Below are 16,355 nucleotides of genomic sequence, written 5' to 3'. Positions count from 1 at the left end.
TCTTGTAGGAGTGGGTATTTATTCCCTATGGGGGCGGGCCCCTCGAGGGAGCCAGTCTAGGTCCCGAAGAGGTCTACAGGCTACTCCCCGGTCCATATGAAACCAGTGCTTTTCACTCTCCCAGACTACCCATTCTGAGATGTATCGCAGATGGCAGGCCTAATAATACTCAATGCTAACACCCCGGGTCTCGGGCAGTATCAGCACCTTATTAGAAAAGATTGTGCGAGACTTGCCCCAGATAAAGTTGGTCAGACCCCGCTTAAGGGACAGAGTATCACTTTGTGAGATTGGAGTAGGGAGGGTTTGAAATAAGTATAGTATTTTTGGAAGGAGTGACATTTTAACAAAGTTAATGCATCCTAACCATGACAGTAGTAGGCCATGCCATCTGTGAATCACCTCCCTGACTATGTATCTATATCTAGGCCAGTTGGCTAGAAACCAGGGGGAGAGTGTCAGGTCTAGACCTAGATATTGTATCATCTTCACAGACCATTTTAGGGGGAGCAGGTTTTGTAGATCTTGTACCTCCGAGGTTGGTATGGTGAGTTTCAGGTCATGAGATTTTGCTAAATTAATCTTAAAACCTGAGGCAACCTCAAAGGAGCGCAGAAGTGTAGCTAAGGCTGGGAGAGAAGAGGACGGAGTAGTTAGAGATAGGAGGAGGTCATCAGCGAAGAGAAACATCTTATGTTCGTGTCCTCCCATAAGGATGCCGAAATAGTAGGTGAGCTGTAAATGGCGATCGCCAGAGGCTCTACCACTAGGGAAAATAGAAGTGGAGACAACGGTCACCCTTGCCTGGTGCCATGATATATGTAGATGATGGGGTTGAGGCGGCCATTATTGCAAATGCATGTTGTCAGCTGCGTGTATTGGCCATCAACCTGGAAATCATTATGGGGCCCAGCTCTATTTTTATGAGAACCTCCCTGAGAAACCGCCAGTCTACCCGGTAAAAAGCTTTCTCAGCATCTAGTGACACCAGGCAGGCAGGTATATATCTCTTACGGACTTTTCCAATAAGATGGGCTATGCAGCGAATGTTGTTGGCCCCCTGGCGACGTTGAATAAATCCAAGATGGTCCGGATCTATGAAGCCTGTGAGGAAAGGTTCCAAACGATTCTCAAGGAAATTTTGTATAAATCTTCACGCCTGTATTTAGGAGGGCGATGGGATGGTACGACGTACATAGGGAGGGTCTTTCCCCGGCTACGGGACCAGCACTATCTCAACCTCTGACATAGTTGGAGTAAGGCCCATGACATCAGTGAAATTATTGAAGAGCTGAAGAAGATGGTCTTGGAGCTGTGGATAAAAAGTGTGGTAAAAGACAACAGGGTGGCCGTCAGGGCCAGGAGTTTTCCCTATTGGAAGCTGTTTCAAAGCTTTTGCAATTTCCTCTTGTGAAATTGGTTCGTCTAAGAGGTTTGTGTGATGAGGGCTGATAGGTTCCCTGGGGTAGGAGTCAAGAAAGCCCATAATTTCCTCTGGGGGACAGGGTTCATCTGTGTATAGATCTCTGTAGAAGTTTGAATGTGTTATGCTCTTGTCCAGCTCCGATTTGGCCCAAGTACCATCTGTGCGCAGAAGTTTTGAGATGTTAGCTTGAGTAGTTTGGGACCGCAAATGTCGGGCTAGGCAATCCCCAACCTTGTCATCCCTGTGTAAAATGTTTGCACGAGGCGTTCTGCTTTATTGGTGCGGTGTGAACAGAGCTGACCTTGCAACCCAGCAAGCTGCTATTTATTTTGAAGGGAGGGTTGTTCATGGTCCTTGCGCTCCAAGGCCTTGATGTTGTTAGTGAGGGTTGATCTACCAGGTGGGCTACTCGGAATCTGGCTATCGCAATAGAGGATATAACTCCCCGGATGGTTGCCTTACAAGCATCCCATCTAACTGCTTCCGAAGTATCAGAGATATTGTTTGGGATAAAAAAGGCCTCAATCTCTTTCCGGATATCTGCTACATCAACAGGAAACCGGAACCGGAGGAAGTCTCCAACGTTGAGTGATACGTTGGGTGATTGAAGAGCTGAAGTGATATCGATATATGGGCATGGTCAGATAGAGAAATGTCGAATATCTCTGCAGCGAGTAATGATTGAAGCAGGGGAAGGGAAAGGAAGTAATAGTCAATTCGTGAGTATGAGCGGTGTGCATGGGAGAAGAATGAAAATTCGTTGGAGTCAGGGTGTTAATATCTCCAGACATCACTAAACCTAGATCAGTAATGGTGTTTTTAAGAGCTGCAGACATTGGGCCAGTGCCCTGATATTTGTGTGCACTACAATCCCAGTCAGGGTCCCATACCTTGTTAAAATCCCCCAGAGAATAATCGCTTCTTTCGCTGGTTTTAGTAGGTCACTTAGGTGTAAGTGTAAAAATGCGTCTTGATTCTGGTTTGGGGCGTAGATGTTTACGAGGGTCAGAGACTGTGTGTCTCAGTGTAGTTGCAGTTTAGGAAACCTCCCTTCCGCATCCCTTGCAACTTTAGGAGCATTCCTACCCACCTTCCTTAAGTAGTATGGCACTCAGCAGTTTTAGTGGGAGAACGGGCCCAGTATTGCGTTGGATACTTAGGATGTGACATTAGGCGAATGTCAGTGTGGAGGAGGTGGGTCTCCTGGAGGAACATAACATCCGGGTCCTGGAGGAGAAGATACCGCCAGATCTGGCGTCTCTTGTTAAGGGAATTAAGTCCCTTAATGTTTAATGAAAGAAGTTAAAAAAGATTAGTCATAGTTGGCCCAGTAAGTTGTCCCACATAGGGAGCCCATCAGACTTGACAGTTGGATCCCAACTTCCCCCCAAGGCAGTCCCCAATACAGTAGGGTATATAAAGACATGCAAAGCAGTTGAAACAGCAGGATGCCGACAAACGACATCCAAGCTACCAAGGCTGGGAGTACCCAACTGAGTCACCCCCACCAAAAGCGCATCCAAGGAATGATGACTGGGAAGGGAGGAAAGAGGGGGGAGGGTAATGTTCCCAATGTCAAAGTCCACGAGGAACAGCCCACATTCCAAAGAACGGGCCATTCTAAAGAAGTCACTCCTCAAAGGGACACTGTAGATGTGGGGGGATGGCAGGAGCAGGCAGATTTGTAGGTCTCCACCTCCAGCTGCCCGCTGCAGGGTAACACTCAGAGGTTGCCTGCTGCCAGGTCGCCTCCAGAAAAGCCAGAAGCCGGTGTCATGGCTATCTGTGATTAGGTTCAAGGTCTAAAAGCTGTGCTGCATGTGTCCGTGTGTCCTTTTCGTGGGGATTCATGCCTCTCCTTTGCATCAAGATGGTTAAGCATTTGGTAGGCAATCAAATTCTCTCTAACACATCCGGGCGCTAGGCCGCTATGTTAGATTGCGGAAGCACAGAGAACCGGGCATTCCCTGTCTGGATCATTCTTTATCTTCAGGGGATCGAGTTTGAGGGGAAGAGTTACTCAGAGACCGGATATGATCGAAAATCTCCTGTTTAACCTGGGAGGAGTCCCCTCCCGGAGGCATCTCCTGTAGTTAGGCGGGGGACAGTAAACCATTCCAGGCGAGGGGGTTTCTGGAGCGCCCATGTTGAAAGAGAGGATCCCCGTCTTCAGGATTCAGTGGAATATGGAGGAGTTGTTTCACTTCGTTCAGTGAATGGAGGGCACATTGTTTGTCGTCCCAGATGAATATGAGGGCAAAGGGGTGGCCCCACTGGTATTTGATGTTAAGTTCATGAAGCTTGTCCGTGACAGGTTTAAAATGTTTTCGCCTCCGAAGACTGGCAGGGGCTATGCCTTGAAACATTTGGATCAAGTGGCCAATATAGGATAAGGTTGTGGCTCCCTGAATCTTTTTCAAGATGGTTTCTTTTTCGGCAAAGAAGTGGACCCGTATGAGTATGTCGGGGATGATATCCAGGCGGTTTCTGGGGCCCGGAACCCGATGTGCTCTATCCAGGACGGGTTGAGATGCATCTTCGTTTTTGCGAATCGCCTGGAGAAGGTCTGTAGTGAAGGCCATGATGTCTTTGCCTTCCGACCCATGGGGAACTCCTCTGATGCGTAGGTTGTTACACATACTTCGGTTTTCCAGGTCCTCCTGCGTGAGCTGTAGGCTACTGTTTTGGTCTTCTAAGTGTGCAGTCTTTAATGTGATGGCACCCAAACCATCAAGTCACATCAAGCTGGTCAGAGAGGCAGTAGCGGCTGCTTAAATTCTAAAATGGTGAGGCGAAATGTTTGACCTGCTTACAGGCACTGTGAGAAACCAGCACAGAGTGTGAGTTTCTCACACTGCCTGCAAGTGGGTATAAAAGCAGTTTGATCGGAACATAAAATAGCCATCTTACCTACTACCACATCGTCACGTTCCTCTTCGATCCTGCTGCAGTACAAGGCTATAAGATTGAGAGGAGTCTCAGAGCCACTCCCCTAACTCTTCCAGATGCTGCTTTCATGCTACTGCTATTACCAAGCATGAGAGAAGCACCAGAATGGGCTGGAGCGGGCTGCCTCAACGCTTCCAAAGGAACAAGAGGCTTGTACCTGCTCTCTAGCCAGCTGTCTAATACAGCTGGGTTGGAGAGGTTTAAAATGCACATCAGGCTGGCCGTCGTAAGACAGCTGTCCAAAGTGACACATTCCCTTTAATCGTAAGTACCCACCACTCCTTCCTGCTGCTTCCACCCAGGAAGCAGTGGCCCCACCTCACCCTGTTGCTCGGCTTGGCAGTAGGGAAACAATTAAATGGTAATAAATTACCTTTATTGCCATCTTATTTTTCGACTCTGCAGCATTTTGTTTAGTGGGGTGACCTCCTCAGCCCTAAAGGAGGAACTGCCGCTGCACAGAGGCAATATTGGTATTAAAAAGGACAGGGGCTGTACACTGGCCCCATCTAGTAGATTGGTATTTAAACTTGAAAATGTAAAACATTGTCTATGACAGAGTTTAAAGGGCATGGCATCTTTCCTAAAAAGAAACTACTACTACCAAACACTCTAGAAATATCCTGTCCAACACAAGCGAATGTAGGCATTGATTTGTCAACCGGCTGCACAGCATTAAATCACTTTACAAGACCACGCCCATTAAAGATGCAGTGCTTGATTCCCTTTCCACCCCATACACTTTAAACAACAATCCCTCATTCATTGGTTATTGTAAATGCCATTTACATGTTGATCAGACTAGATTCTTCAGACCTTTAGGCATTTTGCGAATGTAAATGTCAAGTACGACCTATGGCGTGTTCCCATCACCATTGCAGGGAATTATCATTTCATTTGTACAGTAGTTTTATGAATTTCACCCAAGTAAGAGTCAAACTCTTTTTTAAAGTGTAATCAATGCCAGGGTAGCCCTAATCTTAAAAACATGGAGTAAGGCATGTATTCAAGGCAGCTCTTATTTAGTTCAACATCTACTATTGTTTTGGGGTGAGAGTCTTCATTTAAATCAGAAATATCATGGTGAAAAGTTGCCTCTGCTACCAGCAATTGTGCATTATAAAGTATTAATCTTGCAAGACACGCAACACCAAGATATCTGATGAAGGTATGCTATGGATCCAAAAGTAGTGTACTCCTCTCAATGTATGGTGTTGTGTTATATGATGCAGAAGAAAGACAAGTATACAGGAAAATACACTTTTGTAAAGATTCTAACCTGTCAATTTTTATTTAACGATGTTAAATGTGGCTGTTTGGCTTCTGAGTAGCATCCATGAACTCCTTTAGTCATCAATGCCATAACTCACCAATCCATCATTCCATATATGTAGTTGCTCATCCATTTATCTACATGTTCACCTATTGCCTCATTCTTAGATTCATCCACTCGCCCTTTTCCACACAACCCACAACCAATCACACAAACCTGACAAACAGTAACTTGCACTTAAAATAAAGCCAGACCTTTTGCCTTTGGAGCTATTTGTGCTACTTGTTTCTTAGATTTATTTACTGTTTTACTGAAAAGTGTCGATTCAACCAGCTACTTTGTTAAATTAAATACGTTTAACAATTTTCCTGCAAACTCCAAACTTTTTGAAAGCATGTATATGCCTATTTAGATAAATGCTGGAAGTGCATTGACCATGCTCAAAGCATGTTTAGTAAGTGCTGGCATTACATCAGCACTGTCAACTTCAACAAGCATTGGCAATGCCATTAGGTCTGGGTTTAAAAAAATGTTTAGTGATTATGTGCAATATTACGAGTAGATAGCGTGGGAATGGCTATGTATTTTTGTAGAAGCAGAGAACTGTAGAATTATATTGTTGAAAGTTAAATGGTCAGGTGACAGTTGCACTGCCAAGCCAGAGCTTAAAACTCAGTAGCAGTTAATGACTGCCCTCCTCCCATCTGTGCTGCTGCCAGAGAAAAACACTGAACATTATCTACTTATCTAAGACACTTTAATAGCATGTATGTGTGCGCCCCTGAAAGTTCAACCTCAGGCAGTTGGATAAATAAAGAAAATGATCACAGCTGTGCAGAGATCAAGCACTTTTTTGTGGAAGCACACAAATTCTGTCCAAGCAAAACATGTACTCCTGGCTCCCAACATGTGGGCACAGCTAAAGCCTCTCTCCTGGTGTTCTCACATAATTGTCTGGATACAGCTTGACCTGTCAGGCCAGACCATAAAAAGGAATATTTTGGCAACTTTGCGCATGTGAACGTGATTATTAAAATCCCAGTTTGAAAAAGTCTTCAGTAGAGGCATGTGCCCTGGATGATCCTGCATGTAAATGCGCTGTTGACCGTCTGTCTTTAGGTATTCTAGTTCTGGCCCCCTGATGCTATTCCGCTCAAACCTATAATTACAAATATAAACATATGATATATTCGACGTCTTCAATTGGGCTGTGGTGCAACAATGAGCTAGCAAATGATCAACTATGACCACAATTTCTTCAGTAAAAGAGCTAGTTCCTTCTACATCTAATTAAAAGCAAAAATGGATATCAAACTATTTCTCAATGGTCAACATGATTCTACGTTGTCCTTCATTTCGAAGTCTCACAAATTTCCTGAAATGTGCATTAACAGGCGTTTGCACGCCAATATAATCAACTACAAATCTGACCTCTGGAACTCAAAATGTCTGTTAACTACTGCAATGCACCACACCGTGGAGTATCTGTATTTACCAAGTGTGGTGATTATAGATCATTTCCTGCTCTACCTGGTGAGACCCTTACAAATTATGGGGTTTCTTGACCAGTCGTAGGACAGGGACTTGCCCCATGTCTTTTTAAACGAACATCTTTGCCTTGATTTCAGCCAGGTCCATTCCAGATAAAGGCTCACAAGATTATTTTCCATGTTTGGCAGAGGACTAACTCTAGTTTTTGAAACTTTAGGATAATAACACTTCAGCCATCCTGTTCTATGTGTGTTTATGACCCTTCATGAGTTGAGTCTTCTCACTGTCTTGAAGTCCTTAATCCCATTAGACAGTGACAAAGCGCTTACCAGAAAAATAATGTTTGAATTTTGGAGATTCAGTGATAGGACTTCCTTTAATACATACCCAAGATCAATAAATAATACAGATCATTTCCTCTAATGTTCTTTATCAACTAGATATAAAATGCATATGGCTTTCGCTTAGCACCTTGCCCACAGTTTATTTGTGTTTTAAAGAGCCATATCATCCAGATTCAAGTTGCATCACAGCATTTACAATTTCCTTTTTACCTGTATGTCATGGTCCAAGTAGGCAAAGCCAACTAATTAAATGATGAAAAATGCTGACACTTTGTACCCTCTGAGAATACCTTGACCCATACCATATTTGAATTCTGATCATGGTGAAAACACAAACAAATACTATAAAACACTCGAGACACCCAGGACCACAATACTTAGTAAGCAGGAGCTGAATTGGTGAACATGCACACTCCACATGTCATGAAATGTTTTTTTCATCACGTTATGTGTTAGGGCAAATCAACAAACATACACATGATAGGATCAATTTTGCTGAAAGCTACAATGGCGTAATAATGCTGCTTCCTGGAAGAATCAAACTGAATTTCTTTGATGCTGAGGGCAATAGTCAACACTAAAAGGACAGACATGCTCGTCGATAAAAATGTTTATCTATATCCATTGCTTTGTAGAGAAATTTCAGTAAAATGGTCTGATTTGTGAAGGAGTCATAACATATTAGAAGAACATCTACGTGTCCCCATGGTTGTTAGTGGTATGCTGTACTGCATAAATTCATGTTGCAGTGACTTCTTGAAACTTTGTTTTGCAGCCAGTACACTATGAAGAGAAGGACTGGTGTGAGGAGCAGTATTCAGGTGGATGTTACACTTGTTACTTTCCACCAGGAATCCTGACTCAGTTTGGAAGGTATGGTGATTTAGATTTCATTGGGCCCTATTTACTAAGGAAAATTTGTATGTGTACATCTCCTCACATGTGGAGTTACACCTACACCTAGGTGTAAATCTACTCGCTGCTGGAATTTACCGTTGTGTCTGTGTCTAGATTTTCGCATAGATGAAGACTCCTGTGACTGAATTTATGAGTGAAAAGTTAGTTAGTAATTTTTCACATTTTAAATTAATAAAACATATATCTTTTGTAATTAACATTAATTGAACACATTTCTCTCACTCCTATTTACCTAGGATTACCACAGTGACAAGAGACAACACTCCTTCACTAAAATTACATATGAAGACATTATACTTATTTTCTAATTAAATAAATAAATTAGATTGTTAATTTAGATTGTTAATTTTTCCTCCCTACCCCATGCAGAATTATTTGTGTTGGATGTGTTGCAGACTTGGATGCAAGCTATGTATTATTTCATGTGTGGTTATTAAAATATAGTATATTAACTTGTTATGTATATTAAAATAACAATTGGATTTTTTTAATTTAAAAAAATTATTCAAATTGAAGTTAATTTAATTAAAGTTTTAGTTCAAATGCTATGTTTTACATTTTATTTCATCTGTTTCTCTATGTGTTAGTGTTAGATCCTGTCTCCATTGATTTCTATTTAAGGGTGTTGCAGCATGAGTAATTAGCCATATGTGGCACTGAACTTACTCCTAGGCTGGGCTGGAGTACATTTAAGCCTGTTTTACTGACAAAACACACATGAAAATACTCAAGCCCAGCCCTAGAATAAATATAATGTAATAGATTCAAATGTGTATTTTTGTGAATTGTAATGTTCTTACTCTTAAGTGGGTATGTCTTTGCACTATTACATAAACAAAAGGAATCCTACTCACAGTGGAAAGGGAAATGTGTCTACCAAAAGTGTGGGGACACACAGTGTTTTGTAAAATACCTCTCACACACCAACAGGCCCCTTGGTGTCATGCTTCATCATAAGGGTCTTCGCACCCCTCTAGCGGGATGCGGCGTGCTGCGACCTACGACTACGTGGGAGCACTGAAAGTTAGACTATGTGTGGTGTGTGTGATGCAAGTGGTAGGGGTATTAAAATGTGAGTGGTGGGATATAGTGAAGGTTTAAAAAGTACCTGGCTCGTGGGTGTACAAGAAAAATATTCTTTGCACTAGCATGTCCTCCCATAAACCACTTGTTCACTGTTTTTCAACCCCACCTATGTTGTAGTAATTATTTCCAATTTCTCCCCACCCACCCCCAGTCACTCCCACACCTGCTACTAAGTTATTGCACTTATATATTGTTGGAAATCTCCACCAGCGCAGAAATCCCCCAACAGAAAATATAGAAGAGCCAGATACTCTGCCCGGAGGTCTGTGAAATGTATATAACTTTTAAATTGTCTAGCAACAACTACAGTAAACTGATTGGGACCAGTTATTAAGGCAACCCTCTAAATATTCTACTAGTGTTCATTACTGTATTAAGTAAGCAAGTACTTTCACAGTCATAACTGTTTGGCACTCTTCAAGTATTGGGAATGGTTGTTTATGTGCAGTAAGGTGTCCCTTCCTGCACATAAACAATCTGAAATGGCGTTTTGAAATTTCTATGAGTGCAGCTTAATGGAGCACACATAGAAGTTGCAAAATGTTATTTTTTTTTTAATGAATGGCACATAAACAATCAATGGTGTTTTGCTATTTCTTTGTGTGCCACACAATGCGGCATACATTGAAACAGCAGAAGCGAGGAGAAATTATACATTTTTCCTCGTTGGCCATGGTAAAACCAGGTTTTCCCTGGCCTTAATTTTGATGCTGCCCCATATTTACGCCACCCTTGAAAATATGGGGCAGCGTGAAAATCAATGGGTGTTGCGGTGGAACGCCCACCACAACACCCATTGCCCACCGCTTTCACGCTAAATATAGTGTGAAAGGGTGACTTTTTCAAAAAACGATGTTAAGCCATGTTAAGTGTGAATAAGGCAAAGCCCCTGTCGCCACCACAAAGTCGAGAAAAGTGACATTGTGATGGCTATAGGGGCTTGTAAATATGCCCCCTGTGTTAATTTTACTCCTGAGAGGATCCTAATGTAGTTGCCCTTCTTGGTCGAGGCTCAATATACGCAGTTCCACTAAGCACACTCCCTCCACTGCTCACCACACCACATCTCTGAGAGGACTCTTAACCGGTAATCCCATAACAAAAGAGGTTCATGCCAAAAGCACAGTTTGACCTTATGATCTTTCGATCCTCCATTGCCAATTCCATGGGCCCCATCATGGCTGGTCAAAACCTGTCACTTTCTCAGTCTACAAGACCTGATCAAGTTGCTGTGAAGCATGATGGTTGTGCTCTAAAAACACTTACATAGATTAATAATTGCTGGCTACCCTTCTAGTGGGTTATAACAATTTACTCAGAATATTTTAAAGATTGAAGAGGGGTGGAATCTTCGTATGTGTAATGGTATTGCAGAGGCCTCACTGTCCATCCTTAGGTTATTGGCATTAATATATTGCCTGAATAACTTCAATTAAAGGGATTCTTCTGTTAAAACTCAAAACTGTGAAATTCACCAGTTCATCTCCCAATGCACTAACAATGAGTGTGAAAGGTTGCTGGTGTGTGTAAGAACTGACTTCAACAGTAACTGGTGTACTTTGGGTGTAGGATGGGGTTTTATTTGGCCAGGGCAGCCAGTCAACAGCCCTATCCATAGTATGATCAGCATGACCTTAGGCCATTTTGGGTGGAGGCATACACTGCAATGACAAAATCTACTCCAATATGTGCTTTGGCTTTGTTTCCATGGGGTTCAGCTTTGCCCAGAGTTCACTGTAGTGGGTGAAGAAATTAGTAGAGAGCATTGGAACAGTTGTGATTTTATTGGTTCAGTATCACTGGAAAATGTCCTTTATACCGTTTTGAGTCACAACCATAACATTCCTTCTACAGACTTTTTTTCGGGAAATGTCTTTTTTTCACAAGTGTTATTTGCCTTCTGCATACTTAAATATAACCTTGTGAAATGCATTTAACTGTATGTGTGACCTTGTTTAATGGTATACCTTTGTCACTTGCCAAAGCACAGAGCCACTGAACATGGCCTTTGGCCATGTAATCTTGGTTGTGGGCGCAGGGCATGCCTTTTGTCCTTGTTGTGTGGCCAACCACCACACCCACTGTCTCTGCTGTGTACATCCTTCAGCTGTGCTCAGCTGGTTCTGGGTGCAGTGCCTGACATTTGATTAGGCCCAACATGCAGCACCTAAGTCCGTAGAACCCACTGGTTAGGCCTTCTGCCACGCACAATGGACACAGGGAAAAAGGCATATTTTTGGGCCACACCCTACACCCAGATCTATACCACCCAAACATGCTGTGCATACCCTTCAGTGATGGGCAACATGCTCTTAAAGCAGGGTCTTTCGTCTGCTCTATTCCCCCGTATTTCCCTGTGCACAGACTTTGACACTGCACATGGGATATGCGCACACGGTGTAGCCGTTGGATGGACAATGCATCTAGTCAACGTAGTTTCGGAATCTTTGGCCGTGAGTTTTGTGCTCTGGTTGTCGTGTCTAGCCTTCTCGCCTTTGGCTGGGTCCCTCACCTTGTCTCCCTTCCCTGCCTTGTGGATATCGCTGGGGCACTTACTGACTCACAGAAACACCGGGCTGCCACAAAACCACATCGTAGTCCTCCCGCCGCCGCTCCTGTCACCTGCGGCCGCCGAGTGGAGGACTACGTCTCCCTTGTTGCATTGCGGCAGGAGCCGCCATCGCCAGACACTGCCCCCGGAGGCGCTACTAAAGCGCGCGTCACCGGCGGAGCGGGTGTCTCCCTTCCCTGCCTTGTGGATATCGCTGGGGCACTTACTGAATTACAGAAACACCGGGCTGCCACAAAACCGCATCGTAGTCCTCCCGCCGCCGCTCCTGTCACCTGCGGACGCCGAGTGGAGGACTACGTCTCCCTTGTTGCATTGCGGCAGGAGCCGCCATCGCCAGACACCACCCCCGGAGGCGCTACTAAAGCGCGCGTCACCGGCGGAGCGGGTGTCTCCCTTCCCTGCCTTGTGGATATCGCTGGGGCACTTACTGACTCACAGAAACACCGGGCTGCCACAAAACCACATCGTAGTCCTCCCACCGCCGCTCCTGTCACCTGCGGCCGCAGAGTGGAGGACTACGTCTCCCTTGTTGCATTGCGGCAGGAGCCGCCATCGCCAGACACCGCCCCCGGAGGCGCTACTAAAGCGCGCGTCACCCGCATCGCGGGATGCCGGGCGAAGCCCGGGCAAAGGACGGGCCCTCTTAGGCCCTCAGAGGCCAGAGGACGCCGGGCTGGGCCACCCCCCTGTCGTGTCGGATATTGGACCCCATAAACTGGTATTTAGATTTGCGCCATCTAACACACTGTTCTGTGTATCATTATTGACTTCTTTGTTGCACTATGGTGCGGACACTTAGGAAGGACCGCAAGGTCCCTATTGCATCCACTGGGGTGGTTGCTACTGGCAATATTGATCAATTCTTGACACGGGAAAAGGTGGTTATAGAGAAAGAGATAGCGCTAGTGGAGAAGCGCTTGTCGCTAGATCTTTTAACTGGGAAACGCTCCTCGCTTGGCAAGATAGGAACATCTGTTACACCTGAACCTGTTCCAAGCACCACTCCACTAGTCACTCTGAGCCCAGTATTCAGTCACACACAAGGAGAAATCGATAGCACTGAGGCATGTTCCCTATTAAATTCTACCCCTATCAGTCTGACCTCTCGTGCCTCCTGCGTTTCATCACCCGTATTATCCATCTCACCATTGCAGCCATCTTCTCCCGCTATCTCTGTACATGTTAATACAGAGACGCGTGAGACCACTAATATTAGTACTGTTAATTCACCAGCATTATTGTCATCCCCACCTGCAATCTCTGTGCATGCTAATTTAGAGTTACCAGAGAACACGAATATTGGTACCATCAGTACTACTAACCCACCAGGTAAAAGGAAAAGAGGTGTTAGTCCACCAAAGAAGGTGGCAGTAAAGAGGCGCAAAAAAGTACAAAGGGTACCCCGAGAGCCTGTGCCACCTGTTACCTCACCTCTAATAGTTAATGACAACCCCCATCTAGTCCTGCATGGGTGTAGTGAAGCAAGGCTAATTGAGAAAATGGAAAAGCTGGTTAGGTCACTAATGTTACCACTAATTGAAAGGACGAAACAGATTAATTCTAAATTAGATCACTTAGAAAAATTAGTTTCTGGTAACACAACCAGACGCGACGCCATTACAACAGTTTTAAAGAACCCAAAGGTCCCACATCCTACTACCACAATACCAACTACCGTCCCAAGTACTAAAAGTGTAACAATGAAATCCAATACCAACACACCCTTGGTCACTCTACCCGCAACAACCACGCTGAATAAAAGTACGCCAGATCCCAATTTAAAGGGGTCTGCTAGAAACACAGCTGCAAGGGTAGGCGCCACGCCTAAGAACCAACCCGAGTCACGTGTTCATACAACAGACAACTTGCCCAAGGCACAGGGTGATACGAACAATAAACATATTCACCAACGAGCCCCCCATGTAAATCTTCCACCGGAAGCAATACCTTATAGAATCATCATGGTGGGAGTACGCGGGATTGGAACCGAGAAGCGGGAAACACATAGGGACTTGAAGCACAAAGTCATCTACTGGCTTAATACCAACAGAACACTCCCCCCCTTTTCCAACACAGAGATACTTAACGTTAGGAGGGTAAACTGGATAGGGAACACTACCAAGGACCTGGAAGGTGACTGTGTCATTGTGAGTTTTAAAGATCCCTGGGTGGTTGATTTCAACAGCAGGGAACCAAGGTTAGGCAGAGAGGGGGACATCCAAACATTAGACCTAAATTATTTCTACCCTGGTATAAGACTTGGCCCACCGTTCCACCGGCGCCATGCATATAGAAGGGAGCCATATGTAGCCAACACTTTCAATAGGGCTATGTTTCACCTACCCTTATCAAACCGATTCGAGCCGTTTTCAAATTTAGAGGGGGTAGACTGACTGTCATGTAATGTTGATTCGTCTGTAACTGGTAAATTTAATGAGATGTCCCCGAGGGGCACCAATCATGGAGCGATCGTGGAAACTCTAAACGATGGTCAGGAGGAGGGCAACGAGGAAGGCCAAGAAGAGGGGCAGGATGTGGACATGTTTTATCAGCATTCTGTTGAGGGAAAAATAGTTAGCATAAGATCCATTATAATAGATCTAGCCCAGAATGCGGACCCCCCTGTCAATTTGGAGAAAGACCAATACCTATGCGATCTGGATAAAACTTATGCACAGAGGCGAATGTTCCATCAAAACATAACAACACGCCCACTATTGATACTATACATACAGGCAGCCATAGGTTATCACCATCCCACCAACCACTATACGTAACTGGAGTTGGATTGAACTTTATAACCTGGAATATAGCAGGCATTAATAGCAAATTTGATACTCCATTTTGGAATGATTTTATCGCCCAAGGGCATGACATAATATGTCTCCAAGAGACATGGTACAGAGATCAAATTACTGTTGAAGGTTATACATCCTTTTATATAAACGCCGAGGACCCGGTTGCTGACAGAGCAAAGGGTGGCTTATTGACCCTGACCTTTACTGGGCTCACAGAATTCAAACTAGGTAAACACATAGATGTTGGCCCTCATGCTTTAATAACTTGCCTTGAACACCAGCAAACTAATGATTTAATTATTGTTAACTTCTATAACAATATTTTTAACGCAAATAGAAATTTTGTGGTACAGGAAATAGAAACAGCAATAGACAATCTTCTCACCAACTACAGAGATTGCCCTGTTATTCTTTGGGCAGGGGAATTTAACCTGCAGGCTTGTACAGATGTTCAAAAGGGGATCTGCGGTACCACTTACGACCTAGAAGATAGAAGTACACAAATCCAAAATCATTTCTCACATGATAAATATGGGTTGGCTTTGAATAGCTTGGTCGCCAAGTTAGATCTAGAACTTCTGGACTGCTCTAAAAAGAGGGGAGACATCAGATGTCCAACATTTAAGGGCAGGAATTTTAATTCCAACATTGATCATATTTTATTATCGAGTGGTACTGCGTACCGTGATCTATGGATAGAGGAGCAAGCTGTGAGTGATCACAACAGCATCTCACTAACTTTACTCGGCCGGGGTCCTAAAACCCAAATATATAGTAAGCCGACACAAGAAATTATGGCCTCTAGACCAAATGGCCCCAGAATTAAGTGGGCTAAAATTAACCCCTACAAACTACTAGCGGAAATAAAAGATAAATGTGGAGCGGAAATAAGCTATTGCCTCAAAGACGAGTATAACCCGGTAACTATGCTACCCATGATCAATAAGATCCACGCTACTGTAGAGGGCCTATTGACTGGTAAGAACCGTAAACACAGAGTCAAACAATCGGGCTGGTTTGACAAAGACTGTATAGAGGCTCTATCCTCATTAAAACACGTGATGTCAATCAAACCTAGAGACCCGGAACAAATTAGGGAAAGCGGCATGTTTACAAAACCAGGCTAGCAATAAGGAAAAAACAATTACAAGATGAGGCATGGGAAAATGTAGATATGGTGGCAACTTTAAAAAACAGTAAATTATTATGGGAGACAATTAATTGCACTTTTCTAAAGAACGACACCATACCTGCAGTAACTTCTAATGTTAGTTGTACAGATTGGATAGAACATTACTCCAAGGTTTTTAATTCAGATGATTTGTTTTCAGATACTTCTGGCCAATGGCCGACCATCGCGCTAGCTATTTCCCTGAACGAGGTCAAGGCAGGACTTGAGAAGAGCAGTGGTGGCAAGACCCCTGGACCGGATGGTGTGCCCATAGACTTATATAAACATGAAAAACACCTATGGGCACCCATCCTTACACGTTTTTTC

The 16,355-nt window shown here is 44.0% G+C and overlaps 1 protein-coding gene across 1 annotated transcript in view; it reads left to right on the top strand.

The window, feature by feature from the left end:
• The window catches only part of LOC147697031 (amine oxidase [flavin-containing] A-like), a 562,294-nt gene that overhangs the window by 527,959 nt on the left and 17,980 nt on the right, over positions 1-16,355 (top strand). Inside the window, exon 12 of the mRNA XM_086934108.1 lies at positions 8,259-8,356. Coding sequence (XP_086790234.1) covers positions 8,259-8,356 — 98 coding nt within the window. The remainder of the gene's footprint in view (positions 1-8,258; positions 8,357-16,355) is intronic.

The sequence above is a fragment of the Lissotriton vulgaris genome, chromosome 8 (assembly GCF_964263255.1).
Source record: "Lissotriton vulgaris chromosome 8, aLisVul1.2, whole genome shotgun sequence".
NCBI lineage: Eukaryota > Metazoa > Chordata > Amphibia > Caudata > Salamandridae > Lissotriton > Lissotriton vulgaris.
The sequence above is the reverse complement of the archived record's forward strand: the minus strand, read 5'-3'. Positions and strand labels throughout refer to the sequence as shown.